Raw genomic sequence first — 23,673 nt, 5'->3', positions numbered from 1 at the left:
CGGGGAACCCCCACAACCGGCGGTGTTTTGGGGACCCGGAGCAGGGAGGTCCCCAGCGCAACGTCACCGTCACCATTGCGGTTTCTGCTGAGTCCTGACGCACTCAGTCCGCCCATCCACGGGGACGGGGAGGCTCTGGTTGTCACCGGGCGGCCTGGTCCCCACCCCGCAGCCGCCACACCAGCTCACGGGGCAGGAATTGGCTTCCTGCAGCCCCATCCGGCCCGTCCCCCTGCCCGGGGTGACGGGGGGACGGGGACGGGACTTCCGGGGAGCCCCACACGTCAGGGGACTGAGATGGGCTCTTGGGAAACCGCTGGGGTGAGTCAGGCTCGGCGGGGACAGGGACAAGTTTGGGGTGACTCACCGACCCCGAGAGCCAGGCGGGCCTGTGACTCGCCACCCCTGGAATTCGGGGTGTCGGGACGGTGGGGTGAGGAGGCAGCAGGTGCTGCAGCGGCCCCGCGACAGGATGCGGCCAAATCACAGGTGGCGGGAGAAACGGCACCTCCCGGTCGAGGCCGGGATGCCACCCGGGGCCGTCCCCACGGGCAGGGAGAGGTGACCCCGGGCACACCGGCGCTACCGGAGGGGGCAACACATGGCACGTCCCCATGTATCCAAAGGGAGTGGAGCCCGCTGCGCGTCCCCGTCCCATCGTCCCCAATGTGTGTTGGCTCTACCAGGGATGGTCACACCAGCCCCCTCCATCCATCGGTGCGGGGCGCAGTGATCTGGGGCTGTGCCACTGGGTGCCACCGCGATGTCCCCAACCCTGGCACAGCGGGCACCCAGCAGCTCCCCCCTGCAAACCCCACGGAAAAGCCTCTTCCCTGCTCCAGCGATGGGACATAGAGACAAGATCAGCCCAGCCCCGGCACCAGCAACTGGAGTGACTGGTTTAGCTGGGTCCAAGTGGAGCACCGGGAGTCGCCGTGGCTGAAACCTGTTCCAAGATGTGTGTAAACCTCCTGGCATGTCCCTCGCTGCTCCCGGTTTGGTAAGAGCTTGTCCTGGGGATCCACCAGCACGGACACGCCGGGCCTGCTCCGGCGCTGCTCGGGGGGACCGACCCCTCCGGCATCCCCGCGGCACCCCCGCGGCGTCGGGGTTCACCGCAGCTCCCCGGTCCCGCCGCGCGGGAAAGCCCTGGCCAAATCCTGCTCTCCTGCGGGTTTGGGGTTCAATCCAATAGCCCCCCCAAGCGTGGCTGGAGCCCTGGGGAGCTCGGCACAACCGGGCGGTGGGATGCGTGGTGCAGCGGCCCCGGCTGTGCCACCGCTGAGCGAGGGCCGATGGCACCATGTCCCCTGTCCCCAGGCTCGGGATGGATCCGGCTCTCCTGGAGCCCCCAGCCCCACTCGCTGCCCCGCACCGAAAACAGGAGCGTGTCCACTGAGACGCAGCTCCTGAGCCTCCGTCTGGGACCCCCAAATCCATCTGGGGCTCCCAAATCCATCTGGGACACCCATATCTATCTGGGAACCCACATCCTTCTGGGACCCCCATATCCATCTGAGATCCCCAAATTTTCTGGGACACCCATATCCATCTGGGACCCCCATCCATCTGGGACCCCCATATCCATCTGGGAACCCCCATCCTTCTGGGAACCCCAAATCCATATTGGACCCCCATATCTACCTGGGAACCCCCATCCACCTAGGACCCCCATATCCATCTGAGACCCCCACATCCATCTGGGAGCCCCATATCCATCTGGGAACTCCTATCCATCTGAGACCCCCAAATCCATCTGGGACTCTCATATCCATCTGGGAACCCCCATCCATCTGGGACTCCCATATCCATATGGGACCTCCAAATCCATCTGGGATCCCCCATCTATCTGGGACCCCTATATCCATCTGGGACCCCCACGTCCACCCCAGACCCCACCTCCAGGCCAGACCCCCTTTGCTGCCGCCCCATGTGCAGAACAGGTTGGATCCCCAAGACCCTGCATGTCACCCCGAACCCTCCAGCCCCCCCACGCTGTCCCCCCAGCGCAGGGTGGTGACAGTGGGGTGGCCACAATGGGGCAGGGGGTGATTTTGGGGTCCTGGGCGCGGGGGTGCCATGCAGCCACAGTGTTTCCCAACCGCAGGGCCAGGAAGTGCGGGAGATGGAAACGGAGGGAGCGGGATATAATTAGCCCCAAATTAGGACTGGAATCCGGGATAAAGGGCCTGGCACCACCCGGCTCTTGCGAAAAACCACACGGCCGCGCCGGCAGCTCCCGGCAGCCCCACCGTGGGGGGTCCCAAAAACATGGGGGGATGATTGTGACCGCCTGAGTTTGGGGGCTCAGCGCCGGGATGCGGGTGCCGGGGGGGCCGTAAGCAGAGCCGCGGCGGGGCCGGGATTATCGGCATCAGCCATACCAGCTCGGGAATCTGGTTTCTTGGCTGCGCCGTTGCTGGAGCAACGTCCGGGCTGGGATTGTGGGGCTCTTTGAATTTGACAAGAGGCCTCTGTGTGTGCGGGAGCCGGCGGCCCCGGGGGGCCGGGGCTGAGTCACCCGATAGCCCCCGCCGGCTCCCCCCGGCCCCGCTTGGCTCCCGTTGCGAGGCCCAGGACACCGGACACCTGCGGCTTATCGGCGCGGGGAGGAGGGCAGGGGGGTCCGGCACCGCGGCGCTGACAGATGGGGGACGCCGGCGGGTGACACCGCGGGGTCAGCCCCCGGGCGCCACGGTGCCACCGGGGCCGCCAGCAGTGCGGGATGTTGGCAGCAGAGCCGAGCTGGGGTGGCCCCAGCGAGGGACCCCACTGCTGCCCCACACATCCCCCGCCCCACGGTGGGGCCGGTGGCAGCCGTGGTGGTGGCAACAAGTGACACGCAAGCCCCCCGCAAAGTGACTCCGGACATCGCCACCCACCCGCCCCCTGCCCCAAGCCGCCCCATAGGCACCGGTGTGGCTGGAGACGCTCCCCTGCGTCACCCCGGTGTGGGGCGAGTGGGCGCCGGGGGTCCGGGCTCCCCGTGCCGCGGCCCCCGCGAAGGCGGCACCGCGGTGCCAGCCGGGCTGCCCAGCCCCGGTATCGGATCCTCCCGGAGGGAGGGGGCCTGGAGCTTATTTAACATCCCGGCCGCCCCGGCCCGGCGCAGTCGGCGCGGCGGGGAGCTCAGGTGAGCGCGGGTGCCGGCTGGGGCGCAGACCCCCATGCAAGGGGGGCTGGTGGCCGGGAACCCCGTCCCACAGCCCCGCCAAGGGCTGGGGGTGGAGGTCACGGCGTGTGACACCCCCGGCAGGGGACGGGGCGGGGGGCGGCCGCGGTGTGGGGCTGTGCCCCCGTAACGCGGCGGGTGCCTCCCCGCAGCCAGAGCGATGGCGTCGCAGCTGGAAGGGGCCATGGAGACGCTCATCAACGTGTTCCACCACTACTCGGGCAAAGAGGGGGACAAGTACAAGCTGAGCAAGAAGGAGCTGAAGGAGCTGCTGCAGAGCGAGCTGGGCTGCTTCCTGGAGGTAGGGGCTGCATGTGCGGGGAGCAGGGGGTCCCCTTTGCTTCCTGGGGTCCCCTTTGCTTCCTGGGGTCCCCTTTCCCTCCGTGGTGTCCCCCTTCCCCTCCGTCCCAGCGCATTGCTGAGCCCCGGGGCCTCACCCTGTGCGCCCCCCCCACAACAGACCCAGAAGGACACGGGCGCCGTGGAGAAGATCATGCAGGACCTGGATGAGAACGGCGACGGGGAGGTGGATTTCCAGGAGTACGTGGTCCTGGTGGCCGCCCTCACCGTGGCCTGCAACACCTTCTTCTGGGAGAACGCCTGAGCCCGGCCGGTCACCGCAGCCGCCCACCGCGGCGTCCCCGAAACACAGAGATCCCCCCCGACGGCCCAGCTCACCCCCAGCTCCCCAGCGCTCCCGGGGATCCCACGGGGATCCGGCTCCACAATAAAGGCCCCCACCCAGCCAGCGGCACGTTGTCAGTTTGTTTCCACGTGGGGGTTTTGCCTTGTCCCCTCGGGGACGCTGGGGAGCCTTTCCTGTCCCAAGCCACGAGGTCACGGCGAGAAGTCACCCAGGGTCACCCCAAGTGCCTGGAGACATCCCCGTCTCCAGGCTGTGCTGGATCCTCCATCGCACCCTGCGCCCCACCCTGCCCCACAGCTGGGAATCTGCATCTGGAATCTTGTGTCCAGCTGTGGCCCCTCAGCTCCAGCAGGACAGGGAACTGCTGGAGAGAGTCCAGCGCAGCCACCAAGATGCTGGAGGGAGTGGAGCATCTCCCGTGTGAGGAAAGGCTGAGGGAGCTGGGGCTCTGGAGCTGGACAAGAGGAGCCTGAGGGGGGACTCATTGCTGGGGATCAAGATGGAAAGGGGCAGTGTCAGGAGGATGGAGCCAGGCTCTTCTGGTGACAACCAGGGACAGGACAAGGGGCAATGGGTGCAAACTGCAACACAGGAGGTTCCGCTGGAAGATGAGAAGCAACTTGTTGGGGTGAGGGTGGCAGAGCCTGGCCCAGGCTGCCCAGGGGGTTGTGGAGTCTCCTTCTGTGCAGACATTCCAACCCGCCTGGACACCTTCCTGTGTAACCTCATCTGGGTGTTCCTGCTCCATGGGGGGATTGCACTGGGTGAGCTTTCCAGGGCCCTCCAACCCCTGACGTTCTGGGGTTCTGTGATGGGGTGCAACATGGGGACATGAGGGTCCGGGGGGGGCAGCCGCAGGCCGGGACTCGTCGCTCGCCCGTCCCTCCGGAGGGACCGCGCCCCGTGGGGCTGGAGGAACCGGTTCTGATCTCCGCGCCCAGCGGGACACCCGCCAGCAGCCCCCGCGCTGCGCCCGGCCCGGTACCGCTCAGGGCCGCCAGCGCCATCGTCTGCCGGGGCTGCGCCGGGCTGCCCGCACGGGCCCTCGGGGTCAGGACCAGTCCGGCCCCGGTGGCACCGCAGGACCCATGGGGTCTCCTCCGGCCTTCGACGACTCGGGGCTCAGGCTGCGCCCCATAGCGGGAGCACCCGGGGATCGAACCAACGACCACCCCCCTGCCTGAGCCCCCTGCCCACGGCCTGGCCCCGCCCACCCCACCAATGGCCGAAGGGGCGGTGCCTGCGTCAGGGCTGCCCAGCCCAATAGCAGGGGTGGGCGGTGACGCGCCGGGCTCTGCGCCTGCGCCCTGAGCGCCGCCACCGCCATTTTGGGCCGGCTGGGTGCTGGGAGGAGGAAGGTGCTGTGGCCGCCGCCGCCGCCATTTTGTCGCGGGAGGTTGAGTGCGGCGGGAGCGGGCGGAGGGCGCCGCAGTCAGCCCCACACCCCGCGCCACCCGCCGGCTCAGCCCCACCGGAGACCTGGCGACCGTCTGCTTCGGTGAGAGCGGCAGGGGTGTGAGGGGACGGAGCGGCGGGGGAGCTGGGAGGGAGCCCGCGGGGTAGCCCCCCGGACCGTCTCGGGTCCTCTCGGGTCCCCCCGTGGCGGTCTCGGATCTTGGGTCCCCCTCGGGTGGTTTGGGGTCCTCTCGGTTCCTCCCCGGGCGGTCTCGGGTCCCCCCGGGCGGTCTCGGGTCCCCTCAGGCGGTCGCGGGTCCGTCGGTACCGTTGCGGAATGCGTTTAAATCCTTAAATAAGGATTAAATTCGACGCTAATTAAAAAAAAAGCGCAATCAATCCGCATAGTTCGAGCTCTGCACATTTCGATGGGATTCGTCACGGCTCGAGCCCGGGCTCAGGAACCGCTGCCTTTAAATTAAGTCCCTTTCCTGCTCTGCTGCGGCATGTGGTGAGAACTGCGATCAAAGATACTAAAAACGACAGAGTTACTCCATCCTCAATCTCCATCCCAGCGTTGCCATCGTAATGTCGTCTGGGAGGATGGGGCTTGAATATTTCTAAAGTATACGGGACTTGTGTAGAGTAATATTGGAATTTTATTGCCCAATACGTGATACACATAGAAAACAAACGCAGAGGGAGCGGTGGCAGCGTCAGCGGGCGCGGGGCTGAGCCCCCGGTGCCGTTGAGCTGCGATGGGCTGGATTTTCGCAGCATTACTCCTGCCGGTGCTCAGATTTTCCCGTTCTAAAAGGGACGACGGCTTGCTGAGATGAGTTAGCAAAAGCTGCTCGTTTATTCAACCTCCCGCATCACGGAAAACTCGTTAAAAACGCATGAATGGCACAGCAGGAGCTCGGTTGTCTGCACTAGCGGAGCCGGACCGCGGGGTTTTGGGTGTTGGGGATGTCGGTGCCGGTTTTAAACCCGGTTCTTGTGTGTTTTGCAGATTCTCTCGACCTGAAGATGGCTGCACAGTCAGCACCGAAGGTCGTGCTAAAGAGCACCACCAAGATGTCTCTGAACGAGCGGTGAGGAAGCCAACAGCAGCTTCAGCCCATAAGAAATATATTTTTACTTAATTATTGCTGTCCGGTGTCCAAAAAACCAACGTGGTTTCTGCCCTCTTTTAACCTCACTAAAACAAGCAGAATACCTCCGCGCCTCTGTCTTAAACAGCAACAAATGTGGTACGCAAGGTTAAAAGGGCGAGCGTTGCGGAGGGATTTATCCGTAGCGCTTAATATTAAACTATCCGCCACGTAAATATGGTGGGATGTGGTAGAAGCAAAGAGAGAATCCTCGCACCCTCCCTGTTTTTCCTCCACGTGTGTTGTACATTTACCTCGCCGCGGCTGCGGCGCGGTAGCATGTTACCCCCGCCGCGGCGGGCTTGCCGCGTTGTCCGAGGCGGCCGCGCCGCGACCGGCCTGTAAGAGGCACGCAGCAGGTCGTTAAACCAGCCCGAAGGCCCTTTAACACCATTTTGGGTCTTGTAAGAGGCGAACGCTTGGCTTCACCTCCATCTCTCTTTCCCTCGATGCCGATTCGCTTCCTTCTGTCGAGCGGTGTGTTGGTTTCTTGCCGTGCCATGGAGCCTCGGTGGCGAGGAACGGCGACGCTGCCGTTGTGTTTCGCTTTCTCGCTAATCGCTCTTGGATTAATTGCGGTGGCGTCGAGCCAGGGATAAACGGAGCCGTTTTTTTGCGCTGTAGAGCTCAGTGTGGCCTGAAACGCTGCTCAGCCCTCGTCTGCTCAGCTCAGGGGACACTCGCTGGCCCGTTTCATTTCGGTCGGTGCATATTCCTCATCTCTAAGTGTTCTCCTGTGCGGTTTTGTGTAGCGGGTGGGTTGCTGCTGAGGAGCTTCACCATCTCGCTCCGCCTTCCACCCCTACTAAACACAGGTGATTATGCCCCAAATAAATTGCCAAGTGAGCTGTTTCGATGCAAAAGAACGCTCAGGCGGTGGCATTTCTCCCCGGTCTCTTACGTCTTTTTGAAATCATTGAGTTTTTAAACCGTTTTCTCGGCTCTTTGAGGGTTTCGCAGCCAGATTTCAGTTTGCTTCTCTGTTTCCGTGGTGTCCTCTCTCATCTGCCACCACCATCTCTGCTTCCTGCTTGTTTCCATTCCTTCTGCCGTCTCTAAAACCGGTAACCTAAAGCTCTATCACTCCTCAATTAACACACAACGTCATTGCTGAGTTTCCAGTCCTTGCACACTCGTGGAAAACACGCAGCACGTCATCACGCGTGCCGTGACCTAAGTACCGCTCTTTCCGTAAGGTTCGTGGGATCTGGAGAATCCGATCTTGAGAACCGTGAAATGCCGGTAAATGTATGTAATAAAGCTTTCTTTAAACACCCATTTTATTCGACCTTGAAGCTTTACTAACATGCTGAAGAACAAACAGCCGATGCCGGTGAATATTCGGGCTACCATGCAGCAGCAGCAGCAACTGGCCAGTGCCAGAAACAGAAGACTGGCCCAGCAGATGGAGAACAGACCTTCTGTCCAGGCCGCTTTGAAGCTCAAACAGGTGAGAGAAAACCCATCCCTACCGGATGGATTTTCAGCATATTGTTGGAAAAACACTCTTGAAAAGAATCCCATTTTCACTTTGGATAAGTAACAACTCACTGGTTAATATTCTCGAGGTGTGGTGGCTTTTTGGTTGGTTTGGGGGTGGTTTTTGGGTTGGCTGTTCATATCTCCTCTCTGTTTTTGCAGAGACATGTTCTCATTCTGGGTTTCGGGATCTCCTGAGCGCTTCACCTCGTTATTTAGCTGCAGGTCGTTTCCAACCATTGCTGTCCTGTCGCTCGCACCCCCAGCTCCCCGTTTCTTGCACCCCCTTAATAGCGCTGCGAGGAACAAGTTGATTTTCTGATTGCAAATGCTTGAATGCAAGCCTGGATTTAAGGAACAGCGTTGCATTCCCCTTCCATTAAAGCATCTATCACTTGACCTTTCAGCGATGAGAGCCGCAAATCACAGCGCGTCCCTCAAATCGCCTTCTGCCTAAGCAAAGAGCTGAGCTGCTGATCCATTTTAAAGCTCGCGTTTAAGTGGGAAGGCTGGTAAGACGAGCTTAAAATGGACGCGTGGGGCAGAGATGGAAGCGCGTGGGGCAGCGTGGTGAATTCAGACAGCACGACTGGTTGAATATAGTTCCCTCCGCCCCCTCGCACACGAGGAGGAAGCCCTGGAAATGTTTTGTGGCTGAGCTGCTGCGCCACATGGTTGAAATACTTAAAGCTGCCGCGCACGCTGGCGTTCGGGGCTCCGCTAAAGGGGAGTGCGGCTGGTTTGAGGGTCTGTTGTAACAACAGGCTGCGGTGCCGCTTGGGCTCACAGGGCTTGCCAACAAAAGCCCTGGAAATGGTCAAAGTGGTTTCCTGCTTTAAAAAGAATAAGGTTTAAAAAGGATTTCATAGGTAGTACGTGAAGCTGGGTTGAGAACATGAAGTCTCTGCTAGATCGAGGTGCTGCGGGGGAACGGGGGACAAAGAGCTGTTCGGCTTTGATTTTTATGTTGGGTGTTGGTTTGTTTCGTGTCTTCCGGGGTTAAACCCTCAAGGGAAGGGGGGATTACCCCTGGGTTGTTGTGGCGGTTGGATTTTCACGCTGCTTTACGCAGCGGGCCGAGCACTTTTAGGCTGTTTGAGTGCAAAGTCCAGCAGCTTATCTTTAAACCCATGGTAAGTGCCATAAAGAATTGGATGCGGAACATCCACCCGCTTTCTCATTCCCTCCTCCCAGCGAGGATGCACTGAGAGAGGCCGATGGTTTAGACCATTGGAAGGCGAATCATTGTCTAAACTCTGAGGCTTTTAATTTAAAACCTGCAGCTACAGACGAGACGGGTTTGAGAGGAACCAGCTCAACTGTCCGCAGGCTTGGCTCAAGTAGACCTGGGAGTTTGACAAGCAACATGCAGCTTCTAAGGCTGCTCCCATCACCTCCTTAACTCCTCGTAGGGTTCAGCAGCGCCTACAGAAGAACAAAACTCCCTTAAAATCCGCGTCGCTGTTCTGCTGTGAAGTCCTTCGGTCTAGTTTTTGTAACACAGATGGAAAAGTTGATGCTTTCCCAAGCTGTTGCCTTTGTGTGGATGTTTCACCAGGGTGGGGTGGTACCAATGGGGCCATGGGGAGTGACGTTGTGACACGTGGCTGCACGGGTGTCGCTTGCTCTGCAGGGTAAATTGGGCTTGTGCCACAGCACGTGTAGCTGCTTTGGCTTGAACTGAGTAGCGGTGATAAAATTGGAGACAAATTGTTCCTTCCAGATGTGCACAAACGCCTCCAGGATCGCTCTTCTCTCTTTGACCTTCCCAAATCACCCCTCCCAAAGCACATTGTCTACCTTTGAAGTTTAATCATATATCCTGCTAACTCTCTCTTATTTAAAAAACAAAGTGCAAAGCACGCGTTACTTGTATCGCCAGCGCCGTGTGCGTCGCGAGTCCGAGATTGCTGCATGACTTTCTTTTTCCTTAAAAATCTATTCCAGAAGAGCTTAAAACAACGCCTCGGGAAGAGCAACATCCAGGCCCGCCTGGGCCGGCCGGCCGGAGCCCTCGCTCGCGGGGCCATGGGGGGCAGAGGACTGGCCATGGGGCAGAGAGGATTGCCACGGGGAGCCATGCGCGGCGGCCGGGGGGCACGAGCTCTGCTGCGGGGAGGAGTCCCGCTCCGAGGTCAGTACCGCGACCGCGCCGGGGTCCTTGTCCATAGCGCTCTTTACATAGCGAGGGGTTGAGGGGCCCTGGAAAGCCCATCCAGTGCAATCCCCCCATGGAGCAGGAACACCCAGATGAGGTGACACAGGAAGGTGTCCAGGCGGGTTGGAATGTCTGCACAGAAGGAGACTCCACAACCCCCTGGGCAGCCTGGGCCAGGCTCTGCCACCCTCACCCCAACAAGTTGCTTCTCATCTTCCAGCGGAACCTCCTGTGTTGCAGTTTGCACCCATTGCCCCTTGTCCTGTCCCTGGTTGTCACCAGAAGAGCCTGGCTCCATCCTCCTGACACTGCCCCTTTCCATCTTGATCCCCAGCAATGAGTCCCCCCTCAGGCTCCTCTTGTCCAGCCCCAGCTCCCTCAGCCTTTCCTCACACGGGAGATGCTCCACTCCCTCCAGCATCTTGGTGGCTGCGCTGGACTCTTTCCAGCAGTTCAGGGAACCTGAACTAGACTGGGATTCTGCGGCTGCAAACTTGTTTTATTTGACCGGAATTGCTTCTCTTGAAGGTCAGAGCCTCCTTCGGGGAGGACGAGGGATGTCCCCAAGGATGGGCTTGAGAAGAGGTGGCATTAGAGGTCGCGGTGGCCCTGGAAGAGGCGGTTTAGGCCGAGGTGCCATGGGCCGCGGGGGACTCGGTGGCAGAGGTCAGTACGCACGAGCTCCCGGCCTTTAAATAACCTTTAATTCTTTCTTTTCCTGTTGCCACAGTTCATTGTCACCCTGCAGTAGAGGGTGACAGTTTGTCACCAGGCCTCAGATTGTGGTGACAACATGTCCTTCCGGTTGAACAAATCGAGACCCTCGTGATCTTTTCTAGGCTGTATGAAGTATGTGGGATGGAATACAGATGTTTGGTGGGAACATCAGCCAAACGCTCTCGTTGGCCCAGTGTCCGTAGGAGCCCAAGCAGACGCTTATCAGGAAGCCGCCGATCCCTTGACAACTTTGGCTTGTAGCTTTAGCTTTAGTTTTTAGCCTGACAAACCCAAGAGCCCACAACCATCGGTGTTATTTCTGGACTCGCTGTAGGAAAAGCTCACGGCGTTTCCAACGCTAAAAGTTTAGCCCGTCGCGGAGCCGGGTGGGCTGAGAGGCCGCGGTTTTGCCAGCGGAACGTGTCACCATCGTCTCGTCTCTCCACCAGGTCGCGGCATGGTGGGCCGGGGACGAGGCGGCTTCGGCGGCCGCGGCAGAGGGAGAGGCCGAGGGAGAGGATCGGCGCGGCCCGCCCTGACCAAGGAGCAGCTGGACAACCAGTTAGACGCTTACATGTCGAAAACGAAAGGACACCTGGACGCCGAGCTGGATGCGTACATGGCTCAGACGGACCCGGAGACAAACGACTGAGCGTCGTTCCCAAAGACTCTTCGTTGCAGTTTGTGTGTGATGTCGATGCCCATAAAGCTAAAAATACGGAACCCCCGATTCATGGAAGGACCCGCGGGAATAGCGAGCGGCCCCGTTCTACCCAGAGACCCGACTTTAGCGCGTTCCTTTAACGTTTTGATACTATGTGTTGTACGAAACCTTTTTTTGGGTTGTTTTTTATATCTTTCCCCCCCTCGACTGCTCCAGAGGCGCCTGCGGTTCCTCGCCGGCCGGTGACGCCGTGTGGCACGTGGGGACGTGCTCCTCAGCGCCGGGGTCGCCTCCTCACGTCCCTCTTGGGCTCTGTGGTTGCATTTTGGGATCGGCCGCGGCTCCAAACGTGACCCAAGGGCTGAGTTCGCACCCGCGGTTCAGTTGAACCCGTCTCAAGCAAAACCAAACCCATCCAGGCAGGGCCAAGGGGCCGGGTTTAGGCTTCGTGCTCCTTGTAGACGCACGAATCGTCGCGTTTCACCCCAAAACTTCCTCCCTGTTGGTTTGCATTCCGTTCATGCTTAATGCACCATTTCCCAGATTGAAAACTCCCTTGCTTTGTTCTTTTTTTGGTTGTTTTTAGATAGTTTGAGTTACTTTTGCATCACGTTAGAACAGATGACGCCGGTAGTTTCTGTATCTGCGAGAAGCGAGATGTTGATTTAAAGGAATGGGCAGCAGGAATGTAAGATCACAGCCGGGATGATGAAGCGTGGTAGAACTGTCTCTTTTATAACACGGGGTCCAAAATTAATCTGTTTGCCAGTCCTTTTACCTTTTGGTGTCACCAAAACAGTGTCCCCCCGCCCACCCGCGCTCCGGGGGGGGTTGGGAAGGGCTCCGCTCCTCCGCAAGGTTTATTTTCCACCATTCTGTGAACTGTTCCACTTCCGATGAATTTCTTGTACTTCTGGTTTGTTGTAACAAAAGAGAAATAATTATAAAAGCAATGTCAGCTTGGGCGTTTGGTTGGTTTTTACTGGGGGAGCGTCGGCTGCTTTCCATCTTGATCCCCAGGAATGAGTCCCCCCTCAGGCTCCTCTTGTCCAGCTCCAGAGCCCCAGCTCCCTCAGCCTTTCCTCCCACGGGAGATGCTCCACTCCCTCCAGCATCTTGGTGGCTGCGCTGGACTCTCTCCAGCAGTTCCCTGTCCTGCTGGAGCTGAGGGGCCACAGCTGGACACAAGATTCCAGGTGTGGTCTCCCCAGGGCAGAGCAGAGGGGCAGGAGAACCTCTCTGACCTACTGACCACCCCCTTCTAACCCACCCCAGGTCCCATTGGCTTCCTGGCCACAAGGGCCCAGTGCTGGCTCAGCCCACAGCACCCGCTGTTCCCAGCTGGTCTCCCATCCAAGTACTGACCGGGCCCGACCCTGCTTAGCTTCCCAGATCAGACCAGATGGGGCGTTCTCAGGGTGCTCTGGCTGTATATATCACATGTATGCATATATATATGTTCCCCAAGTGTATCTTGATAGCATCTGAACTAACCCCTGTTTTCAAGGGCAGAGCAGAGGGGCAGGAGAACCTCCCTGACCTACTGACCACCCCCTTCTAACCCCCCCCAGGAGCTCCCGGGAGCCGCCGCTCTCCGCTCCGTGACAGCCCCGCTACCGGGGCGGGGGGGGAACCCGGGGCTGGCGCCGGGCGGCCTCCAGGCGCCCCGCCCGCCATGAAAGCGCGGCCGCTATTGGTTGGCGGCGCGACGGTCGTTTGTCACGGCCTCTGTGATTGGTTGCGGCGCTCCAGCGCCTCACGCGGTCCGGCTTCGCCTTTTGTTATTGAAGCAAACAAGTTGCAAAGCGGCGGCAGGAGCGGGCAGGGACGGGCAGGAGCGGGCAGGGCTACGGGCAGGAGCGGGCGGGGACGGGCAAGGCTACGGACAACCGGAGGAGATGCAGCGGGAGCCGAGCCCCGAGTGAGGAGAGCCGGAGGTGAGCGCCCAGCCCGGTGCATGCTGCCCCCACCCGCGTCCCCACTCGTGTCCCCTCCGCTCACCCCTCTCTGCCGACCCCACCTTCTGCTGCAACATCCCCCGGCCCCTCGGGGACGGCGGAGGGGACACAGGGACCCCCCCGCCCGCTCGGGCAGCCCCTCCCGCCGGTAACCCCGAGTTCCGCTCCGAAAGCAGCGAGACGCCCGTTCTTTCGAGTCCCCTCGGGACGGGGTTGGGCTGCCACCCCCCCGAGTCCCGGGAGCTGGGAGGTGATGGGGTGTCCCCCACATCCCCAGAGCATCCCTCCTGCTTCCCCCCGCTCCTCAGCCCGAGCCCGGGCTGCAAACCCGGGGAGCATCCCCGGCCCGGGGTGCCGGAGCTGGGCTGGGGCAGCAGCTCCGGCGATGAAATCCCCACCCAGGCACCCCCCGGCCCCTTTGTCCCAGCCCTGGGGATTATCGGGGTGCAAACTTATCGGGGAGCCGAGATTACACCGGGGACCACGTCCACGCAGGGGCTGCGGGAGCTGGGCTCCCCCACCCCGCGCCGCTCATCACCCCCTGGCTCTGACTTCGGGGGGGTCTTATGGCAGGAGCGATGTGGGGTGGGGAAAGGGGGACACCTGGATCCCAGGGGGGCACTGACAGGTTGGTGAAAAGCCCCCCAGCCACTGGGACAAAAGACTCAGACGCAGAAATGTCACTTCCCATGTGGAGCGGGGCGATGAGGCGCCTCCTTATCGCTCTGGTTCGCTGCGACGCCGGCGCCACAGGGGCCTTTTGGGGTCCGCTCTGCCCGTGGGGACAGCGAGCACCTCCGGCCGGGGGGGCTGGGGCCGGGGAGAAGCCGTCTCTGCCCCCCAGCCCCCCCAGTTTCCCCCTGACCGGACTGGGCTGTTTCGGCTCAGCCCTTTTGGCGCATCAACCTTGGGGCACCGGGACCAACACCGGGGTGCTCAGCTGCCTTTTCAAGGGGGATCCCACAAAGTCCCCGGTCACGGGGAGTCCCCACCGCCCTCTTTCACCTTCTTTGGCCTCAAAATTGAGCCTTGACACAGAGCGTTCCAGCCTGGCAGGGACCCTGGGGACAAGCAGGCGGTGTCACCAGCATCGCGGCAGCTCCGGGATGAGCACCCATGGGGTGACCCATCGCCTAGCGGGGTGCTCAGGGTTGTACCCGCGGGGCCCCTCCGGTGTCGGTGTCTCCATGGCCGATAGTGTCCGGCTCATCCCAAAGCGGGGGAGCGTGGGAGGCGGCATCGCTCTGCAAAAGCGGGCGCCGCGGCGGCACAGACCCCGGCGTGGGTGGGGGACGCCCGTGGGCCCCCGGCGTGCGTGTGCCGGCGGCTCTTGGCGTGAGCGGCCTGGCGGAGGAGGCAGGAAAGGGAGAAGCGCGGCAGCGAGCGAGGGGTTAAGGAGCGGCGCCAGGCTGGGCTCTGTTTAGTCTGAGTCTGGGACGCGCCAGCGCCGGGCAGCGGGAGCACCGAGCACAGAGCACAGAGCACAGAGCACAGAGCACAGACAGCGCGCGTGCCAGCGGGCACCAGCGCAGCCACACACACACACACACACACACACACACACACACAGAGCCTTGCACACACACACACACACACAGCCTTGCACACACACACACAGACACACACACACACACAGCCTTGCACACACACATGCACACACACACACACACACACACACACACACACACACACACACACAGCCTTGCACACACACACACACACACACACAGCCTTGCACACACACACACACACAGCCTTGCACACGCACACACACACATAGATACACACACACACACACAGCCTTGCACACACACACACACACACGCACACACAGCTTTGCGCACACACACACGCGCACACAGCCTTGCACACACACACACACACACACACACAGAGCCTTGCACACACACACACATGCACACATAGATACACACACACACAGCCTTGCACACACACACACAGCCTTGCACACACACACACACGCACACACACACACACAGAGCCTTGCACACACACACATGCACACATAGATACACACACACAGCCTTGCACACACACACACGCACAGCCTTGCACACACAGAGCCTTGCACACACACACAGCCTTGCACACACATGCACACAGCCTTGCACACACAGAGCCTTGCACACTCAGACACAGCGTTGCACACACACCCCCCCTTGCACGCACACAAAACCTTGCACACAGAGACACAGCCTTTCACACACAGCCTTGCACACACACACACTCAGCCTTGCACACACACAGAGCTTTGCATGCACACACACACACAGCTTTGCACACACACTCAGCCTTGCACACACACACACACTCAGCCTTGCACACTCACAGAGCTTTGCACGCACACACACACAGAGCTTTGCACGCACACCCAGCCTTGCCTGCTGCTCACACGCGTGTGCTCCCTGCCGCTCACTGCTGTGCCGCAGCCGCTGTCCCCGCGCCCCCCGTCCCCGCTGAGCCGTCACCGCGTCCCATCTCCGGGGACACCCGAGCGTCACCCCCCTCCCACGCCAGCAGGGCCCGTGCCACCCCGGCGTCCCCCGGCGCGGGTGCAGGGGCCGACGGAGCCGTGCCGCGGGGTGACAGCCGTGCCGGGCCTTGCAGGGCCGCGGCGCCATGTCCCTGGGCGCCCCCGCCAGCAGCGCCGGCGTCCCGAGCGTCGTGCACAGCCTGATGTGCCACCGGCAGGGCGGGGACAGCGAGAGCTTCGCCAAGCGCGCCATCGAGAGCCTGCTCAAGAAGCTCAAGGAGAAGAAGGACGAGCTGGACTCGCTCATCGCCGCCGTCACCACCAACGGCGCGCACCCCAGCAAGTGCGTCACCATCCAGCGCACCCTGGACGGGCGGCTCCAGGTACAGCCGCACCGCGGTGGGAATCGGGGGGGCTGGGTGGCTCGGCAGCACCCCCTGTGTACCCCAAAACCCGCCCCTGAGTTGGGGGGACTGGGTGTTGAGGTGACTCGGAACTCCCAAGACCCCAAAACCTTCTCCTAACGGGGGGTACCTGGGTGTCCCATGACCCCGTTGGGCAACTGCATGTTGAGGTGATCAAGGACCCCCGCAAACCTCCCCAAACTGGGGGTACCCAGGTTCCCTATGACCCCTTTGGACAACTGCACATTGGGGTGCGCCAAGACCCCCCAAACCTCCCCAAACTGGGGGTACTCAGGTGCCCCATGACCCCATTGGGCAACTGTATGTTGGGGTGCACCAAGACGCCCCAAACTGGGGGTACCCTGGTGCCACATATCCCCCTTGGGCAACTGCATGTTGGGGTGCGCCAGGACCCCCCAAACCTCCCCAAACTGGGGGTACCGAGGTTCCGCATGACCCCTTTGGACAACTGCATGTTGGGGTGCGCCAGGACCCCCCAAACCTCCCCAAACTGGGGGTACCGAGGTTCCGCATGACCCCTTTGGACAACTGAATGTTGGGGTGCCCCAGGACCCCCCAAATCGGGGGTACCCAGGTGCCTTATGACTCCATTGGGCAACTGTGTGTTGGGGTGCACCAAGACCCCCCAAACTGGGGATACCCTGTCGCCCCATGACCCCCTTGTGCAACTGCATGTTGGGGTGCTCAAAGACCCCCCCAAACCTCCCCAAACTGGGGGTACCATGTGTCCCATGACCCCCCTGGGGCAAGTGCACATTGGGGTGTGCCAAGACCCCCCCAGACCTCCCCAAACTGGGTGTACTCGAGTGTCCAGTGCCCTGTGCCCCCCCGTGCAACCCTCCCCAAACTTCAGCCACCTGGATATTGGGGTGCCCTGACCCCCCCCCAAGCCCTCCCCAGGCGGGGGGACCCAGGCATCCGGGCGGGAGCGGGCACAGAGGGGGCATCCCTCCCATTGAAGGGGGCGCACAGGGGGACCCCCCATCACCTGCGGGCTGGGGGCTGCGCTGAGTTCAGTGCTTGGGCTCATGTCCCCCCCCAGAGCGCAGCAGGGACAGCTGCAGGCAGCATGTCCCCCCATGTCCCCACACTGGCGTCCCCAGGGCTCTGCCCCCCCTTCCCCGATGAGTCACTGTCTGGCAGCCCGGGAGGGGGGAGCGGGGGGGTTGTTATGTCTGGAGCCGGGAGGCGCAGGGGGAGCCCCCAAACCGCAGCGGCGGCGCCGGCGCCGGGGGGGGGCGCGGGATGCAGCCGGGGTTGGGATGCAGGGGGAGCATCCCCGAACCCCCCCTCATTGTCACCCCCTGTCCCCCCCCCGCAGGTGGCGGGCAGGAAGGGGTTCCCCCACGTCATCTACGCCCGGCTCTGGCGCTGGCCCGACCTGCACAAAAACGAGCTGAAACACGTCAAGTTCTGCCAATTCGCCTTCGACCTCAAGCACGACAGCGTCTGCGTCAACCCCTACCACTACGAGCGCGTGGTGGCCCCCGCCAGCGGTGAGATGGTCAGACCCCCCCCCCCAGCACCCCAGGACGGGGGGGACACCCCATCAGCACCCCCGGGGAAGGGACACCCCCACCAGCAACCCAGAATGGGGGGACACCCCCCCCAGCACCCCTGGGAGGGGGGGAATGTGGAGACACCCCCCCCCAGCACCCCCAGAATGTGGCAACGCCCCCATTATGGGGGGACACCCCCACCAGTACCCGCGGGAGGGTGGGAATGTGGGCACATCCCCCCCAGCACCCCCAGAATGTGGGAACGCCCCCATTATGGGGGAACACCCCCACCAGCGCCCCCAGAATGTGGGGACACCCCCATTATGGGGTGACACCCCCCTCCAGCACCCCCAGGGCGGGGACACTCCCATTATGGGGGGACACCCCCACCAGCACCCCCAGAATGTGGGGACACCCCCACCAATATCCCTGGAGTGGGGACACCCCCACTAGCACCTGCAGAATGGGGGGGACCCCCTCACCAGCACCCTCAGAATGGGGGGACACCCCCACTAGCATCCCCAGAATGGGAGGACACACCCACAAGGGGGGACACCCCCCCCCCCAGCACCCCCAGGGTGGGGACACCCCCATTATGGGGGGACCCCCTCACCAGCACCCTCAGAATGGGGGGACACCCCCACTAGCATCCCCAGAATGGGAGGACACACCCACAAGGGGGGGACACCCCCCCCAGCATCCCCAGAATGCAGGGACACCCCCCAGCACCCCCAGGGTGGGGGGGACCCCCACCCAGCCACCAGCACCCATAACACCCCCTCCCTTTTCTCCCCAGTAGGTCTGAGCATCCAGAGCACAGGTGAGACCCCGGCACGCGAGGCTGTTGGGGGGCACCCCCTCCCGCAGTGGGTCCCCGTGCCCCCCATGGTCTCCGGTGTGTCCCCCCCCAGTGAAGGAGGAGTTTGTCCATGCCTGTGTGCAGATGGAGCTGCCGCCCGGCCGGGAGCGAGGGGCCAAGCGGGGGCCACGGCCGCCCCCCCCCGATCCCCAGCGCCAGCCGCTGCCCCCCCCGCAGCTCCCGGAGTCCCCGCACCCCCCCGGGAACCTCTACCCCATGTCACCCCCAGGTAAGAACCATTGACCCCCCCATCCCCATCCCCGCCTGGGTGTGCCCACTTTAAAGGTCCCAGCAAAGGGTCACCCGTGCTGGGGGGGGCAGGATGGGGGGACCCCCATGCCCATATTAAAGGGGTCCCAGCAAAGGGTCACCCGTGCTGGGGGGGGCAGGATGGGGGGACCCCCATGCCCATATTAAAGGGGTCCCAGCAAAGGGTCACCCATGCTGAGGGGGGCAGGATGGGGGGACCCCCATGCCCATATTAAAGGGGTCCCAGCAAAGGGTCACCCATGCTGGGGGGGCTCAGAGTGACCCCCATGACACATTAAGGGGGTTCTTGGACAATGGGTCTCCCATGCTGGGGGGGCTCAGAGGGACCCCCATACCCTTGGTAAAGGGGTTCCAGGCAAAGGGTCACCCATATTTGGGGGGCAGAACAGAAGGGCCCTTGTGCCCATATTAAAGGGGTCCCAGCAAAGGGTCTCCTGTGCTGGGGGGAGCTCGGCGGGACCCCCATGCCCACATTGAAGGGGCTCTTGGGCAATGGGTTTCCCATGCTGTGGGGGCTTGGAGGGACCCCCATGCCCTTGGTAAAGGGGAACCCAGGCAAAGGGGTCACCCATGGTTGGGGGTCAGGATGAAGGGACCCCCATGCCCCATCCCTGGGGAAGGGTTTGGGGGTGTCATGCTGAGCCCCCCGTCCCCCCCACAGTGACCTCTCTGCTCTCGCTGCCCCACGGCGAGGGGCTTCTGCACATCCCCACGCCGCCCCCGCCCGCCCCGGCGCAGCCCCCCCCGCAGAACGGCTACCCCAAGCCCCCCTACCGCAGTGAGTACCGGGGACCCCCCCGTGTCCCCCGCTGGGCAGGGGACACCCCGGTCACCCTGTGTCCCGCTGCAGGTTCGCCGGCGAGCTGGAGCGGCACAGTCTACGCGCCAAACCTGGGGGGGCCGCAGCCCCCGCTCCACCACCCCAACCACTACTGTAGGTCTATGGGGTGATGTTTGGGGTGGGGGGGTCTCCATGTGGGGTTCACTGCACTGACACCATCTCCGCCCCCTCCCCAGGGCCCCCGCACCGTAACTCCGGGCTGTACCAGCACCCCGTGTCCACTCACCCTGGTAAGTGCCCCCCACCCCAATTAACACCCCGGTGATCATCACAGAATGACAGAATGTGAGGGGTTGAGGGGCCCTGGAAAGCTCATCCAGTGCAATCCCCCCGGAGCAGGAACACCCAGATGAGGTTACACAGGAAGGTGTCCAGGCGGGTTGGAATGTCTGCACAGAAGGAGACTCCACAACCCCCTGGGCAGCCTGGGCCAGGCTCTGCCACCCTCACCCCAACAAGTTGCTTCTCATCTTCCAGCGGAACCTCCTGTGTTGCACTTTGCACCCATTGCCCCTTGTCCTGTCCCTGGTTGTCACCAGAAGAGCCTGGCTCCATCCTCCTGACACTGCCCCTTTCCATCTTGATCCCCAGCAATGAGTCCCCCCTCAGGCTCCTCTTGTCCAGCTCCAGAGCCCCAGCTCCCTCAGCCTTTCCTCACACGGGAGATGCTCCACTCCCTCCAGCATCTTGGTGGCTGCGCTGGACTCTCTCCAGCAGTTCCCTGTCCTGCTGGAGCTGAGGGGCCACAGCTGGACACAAGATTCCAGGTGTGGTCTCCCCAGGGAAGAGCAGAGGGGCAGGAGAACCTCTCTGACCTACTGACCACCCCCTTCTAACCCCCCCCAGGTCCCATTGGCTTCCTGGCCACAAGGGCCAGTGCTGGCTCAGCCCACAGCACCCGCTGTTCCCAGCTGGTCTCCCATCCAAGTACTGACCGGGCCCGACCCTGCTTAGCTTCCCAGATCAGACCAGATGGGGCGTTCTCAGGGTGCTATGGCTGTATACATTACATTATGTATATATAATGTTCCCCAGGTGTATCCTGATAGTATCTGAACTAAACCCTTTTTTCAAGGGCAGAGCAGAGGGGCAGGAGAACCTCTCTGGACTTCAGTGGTGACCTCAGTCATCCCTGAGCCGTGAGTGCCATGACCCCCCTCATTGTTTCCCCCACCAGGGCCGGAGTTTTGGTGCTCCATCGCCTATTTCGAGATGGACGTGCCGGTCGGGGAGATCTTCAAGGTGCCGTCCGGCTGCCCCGTGGTCACCGTGGACGGTTACGTGGACCCGTCGGGGGGCGCCCGGTTCTGCCTGGGGCAGCTCTCCAACGTGCACCGCACCGACGCCAGCGAGCGAGCCCGGTGGGCCGGGGGGCAAAGGGGGGACGGGGGGTGTGTGGGGAAATGCGGGGGGAGTTTGGGGGGCGCAGATGGGAACGGTGTGGGGTGAGTGAGGGGGGCGATGTCGGGGTGAGGAGTGGGGCAGAAGGGGGTGAAGGGGGGTGTATGGGGCAGGTGGGGTGATATAGGGGGCAAAGGGGTTATATGAGGCAGGTGGAGTGATATAGGAGGTAAAAGGGGTACATGGGGCAGGTGGGGTGATATAGGGGGTAAAGGGGGTATATGGGGCAGGTGGGGTGATATAGGGGGTAAAGGGGGTATATGGGGCAGGTGGGGTGATATAGGGGGTACAGCGGGTATATGGGGCAGGTGGAGTGATATAGGAGGTAAAAGGGGTATATGGGGCAGGTGGGGTGATATAGGGGGTACAGCGGGTATATGGGGCAGGTGGGGTGATTTAGGAGGCAAATGGGGGATATATGGTGCAGCAGGGGGGCATAGGAAGCAAATGGGGGGCTTATGGGGCAGGTGGGGGGGACAGAGGCAAATGGGGGATATATGGGGCAGATAAGGTGATATAGGGGGCAGAGGGGGATACAGGGGCAGCTGGGGGATGATGGGGCAGATAGGGTGATATAGGGGTAACGGGGGATATATGTGGCAAGTGGGGTGGTATGGGGGCAAATGGGGGATATATGGGGCAGAAGGGGGACGTAGGAAGCAAATGGGGGGCTTATGGGGCAGGTGGGGGACACAGAGGCAAATGGGGGATATATGGGGCAGATAAGGTGATATATGGGGCAGATGGGGAATGTGCAGGTGAAATATGAAATGCACAGGGCAGCAGGAGGGTATGAGGGCAAGCGGGATGTATGGGGCAGGAGGGGGATGTAGGGGGGGGACTGAGGGATGCGTGGGGCAGGTGGGGGGACTGATGGGAGACGTGTGGGGTTGCGGGGGGACCTATGGGGCAAAGGGGGGTTTGGGGGGCGTTGCTGACGGCGGCCGCGGGGCAGGCTGCACATCGGCAGGGGGGTGCAGCTGGAGTGCCGCGGCGAGGGCGACGTGTGGATGCGGTGCCTGAGCGACCACGCCGTGTTCGTGCAGAGCTACCACCTGGACCGGGAGGCGGGCAGAGCCCCCGGCGACGCCGTGCACAAGATCTACCCCGGAGCGCACATCAAGGTGGGGCGGCCACGGGCGGCGGGGGGGACCCCGAGGCCCCGGGAGGGAGGTGGGGGACCCCAGTGCCCGTGTGAAAGGGTCCCAGCAAAGGGTCACCTGTGTTTGTGGGGGGCAGAATGGAGGGGCCCCCGTGCCCACATTAAAGGGGTCCCAGCAAAGGGTCACCCGTGTTTGTGGGGGGCAGAATGGAGGGACCCCCGTGCCCATATTAAAGGGGTCCCAGAAAAAGGTCACCTGTGTTTGTGGGGGGCAGAATGGAGGGACCCCCATCCCCATATTAAAGGGGTCCCAGCAAAGGGTCACTCGTGTTTGTGGGGGGCAGAATGGAGGGACCCCCATCCCCATATTAAAGGGGTCCCAGCAAAGGGTCACCCGTGTTTGTGGGGGGCAGAATGGAGGGACCCCCGTGCCCACATTAAAGGGGTCCCAGCAAAGGGTCACCCGTGTTTGTGGGGGGCAGAATGGAGGGACCCCCATGCCCACATTAAAGGGGTCCCAGCAAAGGGTCACCCGTGTTTGTGGGGGGCAGAATGGAGGGACCCCCGTGCCCATATTAAAGGGGTCCCAGCAAAGGGTCACCTGTGTTTGTGGGGGGCAGAATGGAGGGACCCCCATGCCCACATTAAAGGGGTCCCAGCAGAGGGTCACCCGTGTTTGTGGGGGGCAGAATGGAGGGACCCCCATGTTAAAGGGGTTCCTGGGCAACGAGTCTCCCATGCTGGGGAGGCCCCAAGAACGAGGGGACCCCACGTTCTTAGTCCCCAGCCGGACCCCCAGCATGAAGAACCCCCCACGCTGAAGGGGGTCCCGGGGTGGCCGTGTCCCCCCCCGCCCCACCCAAGGGTCTCCCCACATTGTCCCCCCAGGTGTTTGACCTGCGCCAATGCCACCGCCAGATGCACCAACAAGCGGCCACGGCGCAGGCGGCGGCCGCCGCTCAAGCAGCCGCGGTGGCCGGCACCATCCCGGGCCCCGGCTCAGTGGGCGGCATCGCGCCCGCCGTGGGTGAGTGAGACCCCCAGGGTGGGCAAATACGACCCCAAATGGGGGTTCCCCACCCACGGCCGCGTCCCCCCGGCAGGGCTGTCGGCGGCGGCGGGGATCGGCGTGGACGACCTGCGGCGGTTGTGCATCCTGCGCTTGAGCTTCGTCAAGGGCTGGGGGCCCGATTACCCGCGCCAGAGCATCAAGCACACGCCATGCTGGATCGAGGTGCAGCTGCACCGCGCGCTGCAGCTGCTGGATGAGGTGCTGCACGCCATGCCCGCCGAGCCGGGCCCCCTGCGCTGATGGCCGCACGCCCTTTAATTTAATTTTGTAAGAAAAAGCCAAAAAAAAGAGAAAAAAATAGCAAAAAACGCGCTGCGCTTAGGTGTTATTTAACGGAGTTAAGTTTGACGCTTCCGCGGGTGCTCCG

At 62.2% G+C, this 23,673-nt stretch overlaps 3 protein-coding genes and 2 pseudogenes across 7 annotated transcripts; 3 read left to right on the top strand and 2 right to left on the bottom strand.

The window, feature by feature from the left end:
* The first annotated feature begins 462 nt into the window (after positions 1-462).
* On the top strand, positions 463-3,920 carry S100A1 (S100 calcium binding protein A1). 2 transcript variants are annotated; one of them, XM_065043188.1, is made up of 3 exons: positions 463-1,000; positions 3,325-3,473; positions 3,633-3,920. In XM_065043188.1, the coding sequence occupies exons 2-3, from the start codon at positions 3,333-3,335 to the stop codon at positions 3,774-3,776; spliced, it is 285 nt and encodes a 94-aa protein (XP_064899260.1). In that variant the 5' UTR covers positions 463-1,000; positions 3,325-3,332; the 3' UTR covers positions 3,777-3,920. The 2 variants fall into 2 exon arrangements, with proteins under 2 accessions (XP_064899260.1, XP_064899259.1); XM_065043187.1 differs by lacking the exon at positions 463-1,000 and adding an exon at positions 1,054-3,133.
* A 1,192-nt stretch (positions 3,921-5,112) lies between these two features.
* Positions 5,113-12,343, top strand: CHTOP (chromatin target of PRMT1). Of its 2 annotated transcripts, none has more exons than XM_065043162.1 (6): positions 5,113-5,316; positions 6,226-6,307; positions 7,664-7,817; positions 9,797-9,980; positions 10,533-10,670; positions 11,171-12,343. In XM_065043162.1, the coding sequence occupies exons 2-6, from the start codon at positions 6,243-6,245 to the stop codon at positions 11,371-11,373; spliced, it is 744 nt and encodes a 247-aa protein (XP_064899234.1). In that variant the 5' UTR covers positions 5,113-5,316; positions 6,226-6,242; the 3' UTR covers positions 11,374-12,343. The 2 variants fall into 2 exon arrangements, with proteins under 2 accessions (XP_064899234.1, XP_064899233.1); XM_065043161.1 differs by having other exon boundaries at positions 9,794-9,980.
* A 358-nt stretch (positions 12,344-12,701) lies between these two features.
* On the bottom strand, positions 12,702-12,820 carry LOC135576623 (5S ribosomal RNA; annotated as a pseudogene).
* Positions 12,821-13,185: 365 nt separating this feature from the next.
* LOC135576585 (mothers against decapentaplegic homolog 4-like) lies at positions 13,186-23,617 on the top strand. Of its 3 annotated transcripts, none has more exons than XM_065043051.1 (12): positions 13,186-13,322; positions 15,972-16,220; positions 17,584-17,758; positions 18,561-18,581; positions 18,673-18,849; positions 19,552-19,668; positions 19,741-19,824; positions 19,908-19,961; positions 20,909-21,092; positions 22,088-22,256; positions 23,123-23,261; positions 23,338-23,617. In XM_065043051.1, exons 2-12 carry the CDS (start codon positions 15,984-15,986, stop codon positions 23,544-23,546), a joined length of 1,566 nt encoding a protein of 521 aa, XP_064899123.1. In that variant the 5' UTR covers positions 13,186-13,322; positions 15,972-15,983; the 3' UTR covers positions 23,547-23,617. The 3 variants fall into 3 exon arrangements, with proteins under 3 accessions (XP_064899123.1, XP_064899122.1, XP_064899124.1); XM_065043050.1 differs by having other exon boundaries at positions 18,558-18,581; XM_065043052.1 differs by lacking the exon at positions 19,552-19,668 and having other exon boundaries at positions 18,558-18,581.
* Positions 20,618-20,736, bottom strand: LOC135576616 (5S ribosomal RNA; annotated as a pseudogene).
* Positions 23,618-23,673: the final 56 nt, after the last annotated feature.

This window comes from Columba livia, chromosome 28 (genome assembly GCF_036013475.1).
Source record: "Columba livia isolate bColLiv1 breed racing homer chromosome 28, bColLiv1.pat.W.v2, whole genome shotgun sequence".
NCBI classification, from domain to species: Eukaryota; Metazoa; Chordata; class Aves; order Columbiformes; family Columbidae; genus Columba; species Columba livia.
Note: the sequence above shows the minus strand (reverse complement) of the source record. Positions and strands in the feature narration are given on the sequence as shown.

Coding starts and splice junctions, on each gene's coding strand:
- S100A1 (XM_065043188.1), top strand. CDS start 3,333: ATGGCGTCGCAGCTGGAAGGGGCCATGGAGACGCTCATCAACGTGTTC. Junction 3,474..3,632: donor AGCTGGGCTGCTTCCTGGAG/GTAGGGGCTGCA, acceptor CCCCCACAACAG/ACCCAGAAGGACACGGGCGC.
- CHTOP (XM_065043161.1), top strand. CDS start 6,243: ATGGCTGCACAGTCAGCACCGAAGGTCGTGCTAAAGAGCACCACCAAG. Junction 7,818..9,793: donor CCGCTTTGAAGCTCAAACAG/GTGAGAGAAAAC, acceptor AATCTATTCCAG/AAGAGCTTAAAACAACGCCT. Junction 9,981..10,532: donor GGGAGGAGTCCCGCTCCGAG/GTCAGTACCGCG, acceptor CTTCTCTTGAAG/GTCAGAGCCTCCTTCGGGGA.
- LOC135576585 (XM_065043050.1), top strand. CDS start 15,984: ATGTCCCTGGGCGCCCCCGCCAGCAGCGCCGGCGTCCCGAGCGTCGTG. Junction 18,850..19,551: donor CTACCCCATGTCACCCCCAG/GTAAGAACCATT, acceptor TCCCCCCCACAG/TGACCTCTCTGCTCTCGCTG. Junction 19,825..19,907: donor CCACCACCCCAACCACTACT/GTAGGTCTATGG, acceptor CCCCCTCCCCAG/GGCCCCCGCACCGTAACTCC.